At 38.0% G+C, this 14,376-nt stretch overlaps 3 protein-coding genes across 3 annotated transcripts in view; all 3 read right to left on the reverse strand.

The window, feature by feature from the left end:
* LOC142873416 (small ribosomal subunit protein uS13-like) overlaps positions 1-14,376 on the reverse strand; it is a 379,862-nt gene that overhangs the window by 18,775 nt on the left and 346,711 nt on the right. The gene's annotated exons all lie outside the window — the stretch shown is intronic.
* LOC105878283 (taste receptor type 2 member 13-like) lies at positions 1,574-2,485 on the reverse strand. Its single transcript, XM_012777618.2, has one exon. The coding sequence runs from the start codon at positions 2,483-2,485 to the stop codon at positions 1,574-1,576; it is 912 nt and encodes a 303-aa protein (XP_012633072.2).
* LOC142873300 (taste receptor type 2 member 13-like) lies at positions 6,663-7,574 on the reverse strand. Its single transcript, XM_076006848.1, has one exon. It carries the CDS (start codon positions 7,572-7,574, stop codon positions 6,663-6,665), a length of 912 nt encoding a protein of 303 aa, XP_075862963.1.

Here is a 14,376-nt window from a genome sequence, read left to right on the forward strand (position 1 = left end):
TTATTGGACTTTATTAAAATATATTTAAAAGTCTTCCTTTTGAAAGGTGCTGTAAAGAAAATGAAATGACAAGCCACTGACTGGGAGAAATGTCTGATAAAGAAACTATGTTTAGACTATATAAAGAACTTTTATAACTCAATGATAAATAGACAAAACAATGAACCAAATTTAAAAATAGGCAAAAGGTTAAAAACATATTTCATAAAAGTTCTATGAATGACCAAATGCCTATAAAATACACTCAATATCATTAGTCATCAGGGAAATGTGAATTAAAACCACAATGAGAAACCATTACACACTAGACTAGAATGGAAAAAATAAAAAACAAAACAGACCAGAGTACTAACTGTTGGCCAGGATGTGGAGAAAGCAAAACCCTTACACATTGCTGGCTGAAATATAAAATGATACAACCACTTTGGAGAACATTTTGGCCATTTTTTTAAAAAGTTAAACATACACTTATCATATGATTTAACATACTCCTAGGTATTTACCCGAGAGTAACAGAATCATAAATCCAGAAAAATACACAGGTATTAATGTTGATATCAGCTTCATTCATAATGACCAATAATTAAGAACCATTCAAATGTTCATCAACAGGTAAGAGACTTTTTTAAAAAAAGATAATATATCCAACACTACTCAGGAATACTACTCAGGAACAAACATCTGATCTTTACAACAAAATATATGAACCTCAAAAGCATTATACTGAGTTAAAGAAGTCTTACCTATCTATACCAGTACGCTCTACAACTACATATTTATGAAATTCTAGAAACCAAAGCACTCTGTTATATTAATAGTTACCAAAGAAGAGAAGTAGTTCTCTTGGGGGAGGGAGGAGTTGGATTGCAAAGGACACTGATGTTGTAGTCACACAAGAAGTCACACATTGCCAAAACTCTAACTGAAATGTACACTAGAAATGCTGCATTTTATTATATGTATATTATACTTCAATAATGTTTATTTCAAAAGCATCCAGTAAAATATGTACATGTGCATGTGCGCAATATAATTACTAAAAAAGGAAGGTCATTGTTTTATGTGGCAGTTATTCATGCTAAACTTATGAATCTTCTCAGTTCTCCCATCCCATTAGCACTATTGGCAATAGTCACAAGTCCAAAGATTCTCTACTTTTGTTCTAAATAATTAGTTGTCCTCAATTCATGAATTATATAGAAGTACCTAAAACACCCATACTCTATGAGTGATTTAGAATTGAAAGGCCATTGCTAGCCAAAATGTTGGTGGTTTCATAATTAATATCTGAGGGTATTGTGGTACACATTTTTAAATACAATGGAATCTATCAATGATGTGCTCAAATAAGTTTCAAATTCCTGATAACATCAAAAACCACATCATAAATATGTAATAGTCTTAGGGAAGATGCTATTATAGATAATCACTTGAAAAATTTACAATGACCCTCACAATGAAAGAACCTGGGGGAAATATAAAATATCTTTAAACTTCTCATAGACTTCTGTTTTTATCTAGAATGTACATACAATAATCTATGGTTGGAATGACTTATGGAATTAAGTATTTTTCATCTTATAGCCCACACCTTAGCTGCCACCCAAAGACAGGCCTGCCTTAACTTAGAGTTTCCCAGAATCAGGACAAAGGAGTGGATTGAAGGATAGATGATTCCAATAGTCTGACAAAACGCGTGGACCAGTTTGGCCTGATTCGTCTCTGCAATCCATGATATAAGAAACGACAGAAAGAAAGTAGCATAGAGTAAGAGGAACAAGATCACAGTTTTCAAGGCATTTATGTGGGCCCTGGTCCTGGGGTCTCTGTGTCCTTTGAAAGAGAGCTGCATCTTCTGGAGATGTTTCCACAGGGAAAAAATTAACAGGAGAAAAGCGATCAGGGCCACAGTAAATGGCATTACAGTGAACATAGTCATAGTGAATAAGGTCAGCTGTATAAATGTTGCAAAGTCACTCGTTTTGAAATTCCAAGTTGTGTTTCTTTCATATCCAGCTATCCAGTCTTGAACATGTGTGTTCATTTGTATCAGATTTAAAATCAAGAAAATTAAGCTTCCTAGCAGTATCGTCAGAATCACTTTTTTTACTCTCCACTGCAGATAGAGAAAAGTGGGGCTGGAGAAGGTGGCTATTTTGAGCAAATAAAAGACGCTGAGGATTGTAGCAAGCCAGAGACTGAAGTGATAGGCAACTACCCAGGCAAAAATAAACAGTCTTAATTCTGTTGCAGCCACAAATAAGGCTGGATAATACAGAACTGCGAACCACTTTACTAATATTTCCCAGATCAGACCAATTCTGGAGATTGCCAAGATTATGAGGATTTGATCAACTAAGGACAACTTTCTTTTATTGACCCAGTCAATGCAGTTTATCAGTACTATGAATCCATTGCTGAAATTCCCAAGCATGAACTCTGGGATTATTATGAGATTGAAGATGTGCTGCAGTGTACTTTCCATATCAGAGCAGAGAAAGCTCAAAATCGGATACCGCTGCTGGTTATTTGCTGTTGTAAAATGCTATGTATATCCTTGAATGTACAGTGACAGTCTTTCTTCGACCTTCCCCTCCTTCTGCTCCTTCTGCTCCTTCTTTAATCGTTGGCCCAATGTCAAGTTCGAAACCTCCAAGGTTTGTTAATCAATCTGCTGCATATAGCTGTTCCTGTGAAGTCTTTATTTTTCTTTAATTTCTTTGCTGAGCCCTGGTTAAGATATGTATGTCCTCACCACAGGCAGAAATAGTCCATAGATGATTATGAAGCAAAGCTGAGCTCACATTTGCAACCATGCAAATAACGATATATTCTCTTTCATTGTTTTGTGCTTTTTCCCTACTCTCTCCTGCAAAAAAAATTGGTTCCACCAGCTTGAGTTCTGAGTTACAAAGATTATAAAAATATGATTCATAAATATGAAGCTGAATGAAGCATTGCCACTGAGGACTTATAAAACACGCAAAGACAGATCTATGTCATTTCAAAAGAGTCCTCAGTTTCCAGTCCACCTGTGAGCGGAGGGAAGCGTCTGCAAAGCTCGCCTCTCTCCTGCCCGGCCTCTGCCCGCCGCCGCAGCGCCGCGTCTCCCCCGGGGGCACCGGATGCTGCAGCCTGTGTCCGCCTCCCCTCCATATTTCCTCTCCAAACTCCAAAGTGCACAAAACATCAATTTTAAAAGATCAGCAACAGCTACCAAAGAAAGCAGTACTACCTGATGTCATGGACTTCAAACCTGACAGGCGAGCAAAGAAACAGACGGCGGCAGCCCTCCCTTCCCCGGGGACAGTCCCGCCTTGTTCCTGGGGCTGGACTCCACAGCCCCGTGGGGCCTCAGACTGCAGATAGCCCCCAGCTCCAGGTACACGATGTTCTTGCTACACATGCATTCCTGTGACAAAGTTTAATTTATAAATTAGGCACAAGAAAAGATTATTAATAACTAGTAATAAAATTGAGCAATTATTAATATAACACATACAGTAATAAAAGTTATGTGAATGTGGTTTCTCTCTCTCTCTCTTTTTCAATCTCTTATTGCATGGTACTCACCTATTTTAGAACCGTGCTTGACCTCAGGTAACTGAAACCACAGAAGGCAGAAGTGGGGAGAAGGTGGAACTACCGTATCATTGCGAAGTGGCAACGCTCCTCACCCCACCTCACCCTCTGAATACAAAGGAGAGCGAATTAGCAAAATTTTGAAAATGTGGAGACTCAAGAAAGATTGTCTAATTCCATATTAATGTAAATCTAGAACTCTTTTAATCTTAATTATAGCTTAATAAGTAGCTATTTTGCTGGATTAAAAAAAGCCATTTTTATTTAAGAAATATATGAATTATAAATGTTTATATTTTATTACTAATGCAAACTTTGCTGGGTGATCTGCAGAACCCTCAGATACTCACAAAATAATTGCATCATCATTGATGATTTGCAAATTTCAGTTATAAAATAGCTATGTACATATTTCCTATTTTGTTGCTATGATGGTATATTTGTCAAGGTAGAATAGAACATATTTTCTTTAAGTTTGTTAGCTTTATATATTTATGACTGTTAAATATTTAGATATGTGGCATGTAGACTTCCATTTGCTCTCTTGACACAGGCCTGATGAAATCCTATATACCTTTTCATGTTAAGAGCAAACAGAGGCTGGGTTAGGTGGCTCATGCCTGTGATGCTAGCACTCTGGGAGGCTGAGGTGGGAGGATCACTTGAGGCCACGAGTTTGAGACCACCCTGAGCAACACAGAGGCCCCCGTCTCAACTAAAAATAGAAAAAGTAGCCAGAAGACTATAAACAGAAAAAATTAGCCAGGCCTGGTGTCAAATGCCTATAATCTCAGCTACTCAGGAGGCTACAGAGTTGTGATCTTGAGCTGCATGTTGGTGGTATGTTTCCATAAGAGAAAATATAAAAAGACAAACTAAAGAAAAGTGGTCTTCCACTTCTATGGGAGAAAGAGAATAGATGCTAGAGAAAAATCACAGAAAGACTTTTTAGAAGTCTGGACCAAAAAGGAAAAGGAGACAACAAGTAAGAAAAGAAGACTATAAAAGGTGTGACTATGTAAAGTATTTTCCTTGGATTGTGGAAAGAATCATGTGAAAAACAGTTTTAATGTTTTCCTTCACTTAACTACCATTCACTTAAAATACTCTCAACCCTTGAGTAAATTCTCATTTGGCCCTATCACTCTGTGTGCTAATAATATAGAGAGAATAATTTTTCTTGCAGTAATGCACTGGTCAGTAATATATGAATAAAAGATTTGATAGTGGGCATCCAGAATTATTTATGGTACTAAACAGAATGTGTCCAATGTTTCCCCTAAATTAAGTATGACGTTTACTGTAGATAATTTATGGATTCCCTTATGAATTAAAAATGTCCCCCAAATACTCCATTTTGCTGATTTTTCTTTATGCATCTCTGAGTTACTCTATCATCTATATCTTTTAATCTCTTATTGTGTCAAATTATAAAAATTAAGTATTAAGCAGAACTTGCAATAGTAGGATAAATACATCTTAACTGTGGTATATTATTCCTTTTTAAATCATTGGTGGATTCAGTTTCCTAATATTGTGTTAGAATATTTGCATCTATGTTTATAAAGAATATTGACATTTAATTTTTATTTCTCACATTGTGCTTATCAGGGTTTAGTGTTAAGATTTTGCTAGCCTCATAACATTTGTTGAGAAATGTTCATTTTATGTTTTTCTTTCCTTTTATTTTTGAAAGGAAACATTTCTTTCCTTTTATTTTTAAATTGTTTAAAAACATTTTATGTTTTTCTTTCCATTATTGCTATGTACAACAAATTTATAGAACATTTTATGAAATCTAAATATCTTAATATCACGTGAACACTAATATCAACACCTCCCATGTCAAGAAAGGGAACTTTGTAAACCCTAAAACACTTTTTAGGGTTTACATAAACACCTTTTAGTGCATACTCCTTTCTAATTATAACCTCTCTCTTTGTCCCCGAAGTAATAACTACCCTGCAATTGAAATCAGTGTCTCGTTTTACTTTCTTTTTTAAAATATTTGAATGTGTATCCCTAAACACTAGCTTAGTTTTGCCTGGTTTTGAATTGCATATGAATGGAATAATACTATACATATTCTTTTTGCATTTAACAAATTTTGGCCAATATTATGTTTTTAAATTAATCATGTTGCATATAGATATTAATAGATCATTCATTTTATGCTGAATAATATTAATGGAATAAGTGTTCACAATTTATCTATTCTAATGGAAACAACATTGGGATTGTTTTGAGTTTGGCAACTATTATGATCATGATGCTATAAACATTCTTTAACACGTAACTTAATCTTAAGCACATGAGCATACAGTTTTATGACCTTGATCTAAAACTATTCTGTTGCCTATTTCTCCTGATCTTGGAGTTACAGTTTTCCAGATATTTGTCAATGTCAGCTATTTATATTTCTATGTACTTGGGTTATTCTACTATATGCTGAATATCTGCAGAATATCTCTTTCCAATTTTTGATATTGTTATTTGCTTTTCTTTTTTTTTTTTAAATATATCTAATTCTTATTTTAATTTAGTTTATTTTTTGAGACAGAGTCTCACTATGTTGCCCGGGATAGAGTGCCATGGCGTCAGTCTAGCTCACAGCAACCTCAAATTCCTGGACTCAAGCAATCCTTCTGCCTCAGCCTCCCGAGTAGCTGGGACTACAGGCATGTGCCACCATGCCCGGCTAATTTTTTCTGTATATTTTAAATCGGCCAATGAATTTCTTTCTATTTTTAGTAGAGACGGGGTCTCCCAGTTGCTCAGGCTGTTTTCAAACTCCTGACCTTGAGAGATCCTCCTGCCTCGACCTCTCAGAGTGCTAGCATTACAGGCGTGAGCTACCATGCCTGGTATCAAATTCTTGATAAGAGAAATCCACATCATAAATATAGTTTTAGGGAAGATGCTATTATAGATAATCATTTAAAAAATTTACAATAACCTTCACAATGAAAGAACCTGAGGGAAATATAAAATATCTTTAAACTTCTCATAGACTTCTGTTTTTATCTAGAATGTACATACCATAGTCTATGGTTGGAATGACTTATGGAATTAAGTGTTTTTCATCTTATAGCCCACACCTTAGCTGCCACCCAAAGACAAGCCTGCCTTAACTTAGAGTTTCCCAGAATCAGGACAAAGGAGTGGATTGAAGGATAGATGATTCCAATAGTCTGACAAAACGTGTGGACCAGTTTGGCCTGATTCGTCTCTGCAATCCATGATATGAGAAACGACAGAAAGAAAGTAGCATAGAGTAGGAGGAACAAGATCACAGTTTTCAAGGCATTTATGTGGGCCCTGGTCCTGGGGTCTCTGTGTCCTTTGAAAGAGAGCTGCATCTTCTGGAGATGTTTCCACAGGGAGAAAATTAACAGGAGAAAAGCGATCAGGGCCACAGTAAAGGGCATTACAGTGAACATAGTCATAGTGAATAAGGTCAGCTGTGTAAATGTTGCAAAGTCACTCGTTTTGAAATTCCAAGTTGTGTTTCTTTCATATCCAGCTATCCAGTCTTGAACATGTGTGTTCATTTGTATCAGATTTAAAATCAAGAAAATTAAGCTTCCTAGCAGTATCGTCAGAATCACTTTTTTTACTCTCCACTGCAGATAGAGAAAAGTGGGGCTGGAGAAGGTGGCTATTTTGAGCAAATAAAAGACGCTGAGGATTGTAGCAAGCCAGAGACTGAAGTGATAGGCAACTACCCAGGCAACAATAAACAGTCTTAATTCTGTTGCAGCCACATATAAGGCTGGATAATACAGAGTTGCGAACCAATTTACAAATATTTCCCAGATCAGACCAATTCTGGAGATTGCCAAGATTATGAGGATTTGATCAACTAAGGACAACTTTCTTTTGTTGACCCAGTCAATGCAGTTTATCAGTACTATGAATCCATTGCTCAAATTCCCAAGCATGAACTCTGCGATTATTATGAGATTGAAGATGTACTGCAGTGTGCTTTCCATATCGGAGCAGAGAAAGCTCAAAATCGGATACCGCTGCTGGTTATTTGCTGTTGTAAAATGCTATGTATATCCTTGAATGTACAGTGACAGTCTTCTTGGACCTTCTGCTCCTTCTTTAATCGTTGGCCCAATGTCAAGTCCGAAACCTCCAAGGTTTGTTAATCAATCTGCTGCATATAGCTGTTCCTGTGAAGTCTTTATTTTTCTTTAATTTCTTTGGTGAGCCCTGGTTAAGATATGTATGTCCTCACCACAGGCAGAAAGAAGTAGTCCATAGATGATTATGAAGCAAAGCTGAGCTCACATTTGCAACCATGCAAATAAGGATATATTCTCTTCCATTGTTTTGTTCTTTTTTCCCTACTCTCTCCTGCAAAAAAAATTGGTTCCACCAGCTTGAGTTCTGAGTTACAAAGTTTGTAAAAATATGATTCATAAATATGAAGCTGAATGAAGCATTGCCACTGAGGACTAATAAAACACGCAAAGACAGATCTACGTCATTTCAAAAGAGTCCTCAGTTTCCAGTCCACCTGTGAGCGGAGGGAAGCGTCTGCAAAGCTCGCCTCTCTCCTGCCCGGCCTCTGCCCGGCGCCGCAGCGCCGCGTCCCCCCTGTGGGCACCGGATGCTGCAGCCTGTGTCCGCCTCCCCTCCATATTTCCTCTCCAAACTCCAAAGTGCACAAAAAATCGATTTTAAAAGATCAGCAACAGCTACCAAAGAAAGCAGTGCTACCTGATGTCATGGACTTCAACCCTGACAGGCGAGCAAAGAAACAGACGGCGGCAGCCCTCCCTTCCCCGGGGACAGTCCCGCCTTGTTCCTGGGGCTGGACTCCACAGCCCCGTGGGGCCTCAGACTGCAGATAGCCCCCAGCTCCAGGTACACGATGTTCTTGCTACACATGCATTCCTGTGACAAAGTTTAATTTATAAATTAGGCACAGTAAAAGATGAATAATAACTAATAATAAAATCGAACAATTATTAATATAACACATACAGTAATAAAAGTTATGTGAATGTGGTTTCTCTCTCTCTTTTTCAATGTCTTACTGTGTCGTACTCACCTACCGTGTTTCCCCTAAAATAAGACAGTGTCTTATATTTATTTTTCCTAAAGAAGACACCCCAGGGCTTATTTTCAGGGGATGTGTTATTTTACCCCAAAGCCTCAGCTTGCAGCACGCACAGGATGGCCGGGACCTGACGGGGAACTCACCTTGTTGGTGGGGCTGCCGCACCTGTCCGGTCACCTCTGGGATAGCAGCTGTCACGATGGGGCAGATGAGAAGGGCTGCTCGTCTTCTTTATCACTGGGCGACCAAATGCATGGGCTGTGCAGATACGCTGGGCAGCCACGCCCGTCACTAGGTCTTATTTTCGGGGTAGGGCTTATATTGCGCAAATGCTTAGAAATCCTGCTCGGGCTTATTTTATGGGTAGGTCTTATTTTCGGGGAAACACGGTATTTTTGAACCATGGTTGACCTCAGGTAACTGAAACCACAGAAGGCAGAAGTGCGGAGAAGGTGGAACTCCTGTATTCATTGTGAAGTGGCAACACTCCTCATCCCACCTCACTCTCTCAATACAAAGGAGAGTGAATTAGTGAATTGAAAATGTGGAGACTCAAGAAAGATTGTCTAATTCCATATTAATGTAAATAAAATACTCTTTTAATCTTAATTATGGCCTAATAAACAGGTATTTTTCTGGATTAAAGAAAGTTATTTTTATTTAAGAAATATATAATTTATGAATTATAAATGTTTGTATTTACTCGGGGCCATGAGTTCGAGACCAGCCTAAGCAACACAGAGGCCCCTGTCTCTACTAAAAATAGAAAAAATTAGCCAGATGACTATAAATAGAAAAAATTAGCTAGGCCTGGTGTCACATGCCTATAATCCCAGCTACTTGGGAGGCTCTTCGGCAGTATTTGCATATAAAAAAATACCATAGTCCTTTAGAACTTGTGACTCATACATTTTGTTATGCATAAGGTAGAGAATGGATGGCAGAGCTGTGATCCTGAGCTGCATGCCGGTGGTATGTTTCCATAAGAGAAAATGTAAAAACACAAACTAAAGAAAAGTGGAGGCTGGGCTTGGTGGCTCACGCCTGTAATCCTAGCACTCTGGGAGGCCGAGGCGGGTGTATTGTTCGAGGTCAGGAGTTCGAAACCAGCCTGAGCAAGAGCGAGACCCCGTCTCTACTATAAATAGAAAGAAATTAATTGGCCAACTAATATATATAGAAAAAAATTAGCCGGGCATGGCGGCGCATGCCTGTAGTCCCAGCTACTCGGGAGGCTGAGGCAGGAGGATAGCTTGAGCCCAGGAGTCTGAGGTTGCTGTGAGCTAGGCTGAAGCCACGGCACTCACTCTAGCCTGGGCAATAAAGCGAGACTCTGTCTCAAAAAAAAAGAAAAGTGGTCTCCCACTTCTGTGGGAGAAAGAGAATAGATGCTAGAGAAAAATGACAGAAAGACTTTTCAGAAGTCTCGACCAAAAAGGAAAAGGAGACAACAAGTAAGAAAAGAAGACTATAAAAGGTGTGACTATGTCAAGTATTTTCCTTGGATTGTGGAGAAAATTGTGTGAAATACAGTGTTTTTTTGTTTTGTTTTGTTTTTGAGACAGTCTCTCTCTGTTGCCTGGGCTAGAGTGCTGTGGCATCAGCCTAGCTCACAGCAACCTCAAACTCCTGGGCTCAAGCAATTCTCCTGCCTCAGCCTCCCAAGTAGCTGGGACTACAGGCACGTGCCACCATGCCTGGCTAATTTTTTTCTATTTTTAGTAGAGATGGGGTCTCGCTCTTGCTCAGGCTGGTCTCGAACTCCTGTGCTCAAGCGATCCTCCTGCCTCAGCCTCCCAGAGTGCTAGGATTACAGGGATGAGCCACCACGCCCAGCCTTATTTGCTTTTCTTTTGATTTATCATTTTTCTTATGCTTTATATCACCAGAAGTTTATTAATTTTATAAGTCTATTCAAATAACCAAATCTGTCTTGGTTGATCTTATCAAATGTATTATCATTTCTTAATTTCTTGTCTTAAATAATATATACTATTTACTTATTTTGACTTCCTTTGAGTGTGCTTGCTGTTTTTCTTTTTTTAATTTTCAGAAATGGATACTTAGAGCATTAATTTTCATCCTTTCTCCTTTTCTAACATATTTATTCTAAAGGCATTTCTCTAAGAATCTTTAATAGTTTCTCATAAAATTTTATTATATTTCATTATACTGAAATTTAAATATTTCCTAATTTCAACCATTAACCATTCTTAAAATAAAAATTTAAGTTTTCATTTACATAGAATTTTCTATTATTTTATTGATTTCTGGAAAAATTGAATGAAAGCCACATATCATACTGTATATGCTGACAAATTGTGATATCTGCTGAAATTTTTGTTATGCATATTGTCAATTTTGGTAAATGTTTTATGTTTGCCGAAAGTAGCGTTTATTCTGCAGTTTTGGGGTATAGTGTTTCATACATCCACAGATCTATTTGTTAATCACGTTGTTTAAATCTTATGTATTCCTTCTGAGTATTGTCTTCTTAAATTATTATTTATTAAAACTGAACGGTTTTTTCTTTTAGACAGTGTCTCACTCTGTTGCCTCGGCTAGAGTGCCATGGCGTCAGCCTAGCCCACAGCAACCTCAAACTCCTGGGCTCAAGCAATCCTCCTGCCTCAGCCTCCCGAGTAGCTGGGACTACAGGCATGTGCCACCATGCCCGGCTAATTTTTTCTACATATTTTTTTATTTGGCCAATTAATTTATTTCTATTTATAGTAGAGATGGGGTCTCTACTAGGCTCTTGCTCAGGCTGGTTTCGAACTCCTGACCTTGAGCAATCTGCCTGCCTCAGCCTCCCAGAGTGCTAGGATTACAGGTGTGAGCCACCGTGCCCGGTCAAAAGTTAATGTTAAACTATATTACCATGAGTGTAGTTTATATATTTCTCTTTGAAGTACTATCAATTTTTATTTTATATATTTTTTTAATTTTATATATTTTGATGCCATGTTACTTGGTGCCTGTAACATTAGAATTGTAGTATCTTCACAGTAAATTTAAGCTTTAGCCATATGAAGTGACATTATCTACTTTAATTTTTTTCCTTAAAATGTATTTTGTATATATTAAAATAATTATACTAGCTTATTTCTTTTAGTGTTTCATGGTATGATTTTTCCAAATTTTACTTTTAACTTTTCTGTATGATTAGAGTTTAGATATATATCTTATAAATGCATAGAGGTAGTAAAATAGGAACCAAGGCTGTGTGCTAACATTCCATTTCTTGTAAAATGATAAGAATGTATTCTTGTAGAAGCCCCCTCTCCCTCTTGTAGTTAGTTGTAGTAGTAGATATTGTCATGTGAACTTTTTGGTCAATCAAATATTTTGGAAATGACATTTTGCCTCTGAGTGAGTGCATATGCTCACCGGTTCAAGACCCTGCAAAGGCCTCGTTTTCTTGCTTTGACATTCAGACAAGGTCAAGAAAGTATCTGTCAGCCCAGATTCCTATATGCTACTATGTGTACTGGACATGTAACAGAAACTAAAAACAAACAACAAAAACTTTTCCTAGGTGAAGTCCCTGAGATGTGGCAGTGTTGTTCACTCAGCATAGCCTAAGATATCTGGACTCTTGGAATGGGGTGCTGCTAAAACAAAACAGCTAATATATGGGACATTGGCTTAATATTTGCTTCATTGGCAGTGAGTGGCTAGAAGAACATTACTGGTTACTGAAAAGCAAGTTACAAAGTATCAAAACATTTGACAAACTGCCACCTATGATCACTCGGAAGGTAGATCACATATTTGATAATTTTGTAACTTTAGGGAAAGAAAATTATAATTGAATAATATTAATGGTGCATTTAACAACATACTTTTAATTGGTCTCCAGAAATAATCGCCTATTGTCAAACTAAATAGCAAACAGAGAGGGAGACTCTCTAAAAGAAAGTGACATTTACTCTACAAAAAAGACACCTGCACTCGAATGTTTATAGCAGCACAATTCATAATTGCAAGGCTGTGGAAACAGCCCAAGTGCCCATCAATCCAGGAATGGATTAATAAAATGTGGTATATGTACACCATGGAGTACTATTCAGCTCTAAGAAACAATGGTGATATAGCACATCTTATATTTTCCTGGTTAGAGCTGGAACCCACACTACTAAGTGAAGTATCCCAAGAATGGAAAAACAAGCACCAGATATATTCTCCAGCAAACTGATATTAACTGAGCAGCACCTAAGTGGACACACAGGTGCTACAGTAATAGGGTATTGGGCAGGTGGGAGGGGGGAGGGGGTGGGAATATATATACATAAGGAGTGAGATGTGCACCATCTGGGGGATGGTCATGCTGGAAACTCAGACTTGGGGGGGGCATTTATTGAAACCTTAAAATCTGTTCCCCCATAATATGCCGAAATAAAAAAAAAAGTCCTCCTCTGTACGAGGCTTCTCTTCAGATAGTAAAATCCAAGATTTTTATCATAATCTCTCATTTTTAATTCAGGGATTGATATCATAATTAAGGGATTAATAATTTTTATTGTTTCAGTACTTCTCTGTTACTATTTCTTCTTTTTTTTTGAGACAGAGTCTCGCTTTGTTGCCCAGGCTAGAGTGTGTGCCGTGGTGTCAGCCGAGCTCACAGCAACCTCAAACTCCTGGGCTCAAGCGATCCTACTGCCTCAGCCTCCTGAGTAGCTGGGACTACAGGCATGTACCACCATGCCCGGCTGATTTTTTTCCAAATATATTTTAGTTGGTCAACTAATTTCTTTCTATTTAAAATAGAAACAGGGTCTTGCTCTTGCTCAGGCTGGTTTTGAACTCCTGATCTCAAGCAATCCACCCGCCAAGGCCTTCCAGAGTGCTAGGTTTACAGGCATGAGCCACCGCACCCGGCCTACTATTTCTTCTAATGCCATTAAGAAATCAGTTCTGGTGGAGTGTGGTGCCTCACACCTGTAATCCTAGCACTCCGGGAGGCCAAGGCTGTCGGATCGTTTGAGCTCAGGAGTTCGAAACCAGCCTGAGCAAGAGCAAGACCCCGTCTCTACTATAAAAAAATAGAAAGAAATTAGCTGGACAACTAAAAATATATAGAAAAAATTAGCCGGGCATGTTGTGCACGCCTGTAGTCCCCTACTCAAGAGGCTGAAGCAGTAGGATTGCTTGAGCCCAGGAGTTTGAGGTTGCTGTGAGTTAGGCTGACACCACGGCACTCTAGCCCAGGCAAGAGAGTGAGACTCCATCTCAGGAAAAAAAAAAGAAAGAAATCAGTTCTACTGTAGGACAGGGCCATACTGGTCTTTATGAATTCATAACTATCATTATTCAAATGATTTAGCTAGCAATTTCCATACTAACACATATTTTCTTTCTTATAGAAGAGCCACAGGTGATAATTTTCCATATTCAAAATAGTACCCAAACAATGAAGACTAGTGTTCTCAGATACAAATATGGACAGTTTTTCTCTCACTGTTCTCACTGTTTGGTTCACCCTTAAATGCAACTTATGAACACATTACAGTCCTCAATTAGGAGACTAGCAGGAGATTGAAGAATGACACTGACAGGAGATTTCTCAATTAAGAGATGGCAATCAGCATCACCGTCACCACCAGCATCGTCATTTATTAGATTTCAAATCACTTCCTAGCAGGAATGAACTCAAAACCAGCACTTTGGATTCAAAATCAGACCCCTTATACCATTAGTCATAAATACTTCCATAGCAATTA

The sequence above is a fragment of the Microcebus murinus genome, chromosome 10 (genome assembly GCF_040939455.1).
Source record: "Microcebus murinus isolate Inina chromosome 10, M.murinus_Inina_mat1.0, whole genome shotgun sequence".
In the NCBI taxonomy this organism is placed as follows: Eukaryota; Metazoa; Chordata; class Mammalia; order Primates; family Cheirogaleidae; genus Microcebus; species Microcebus murinus.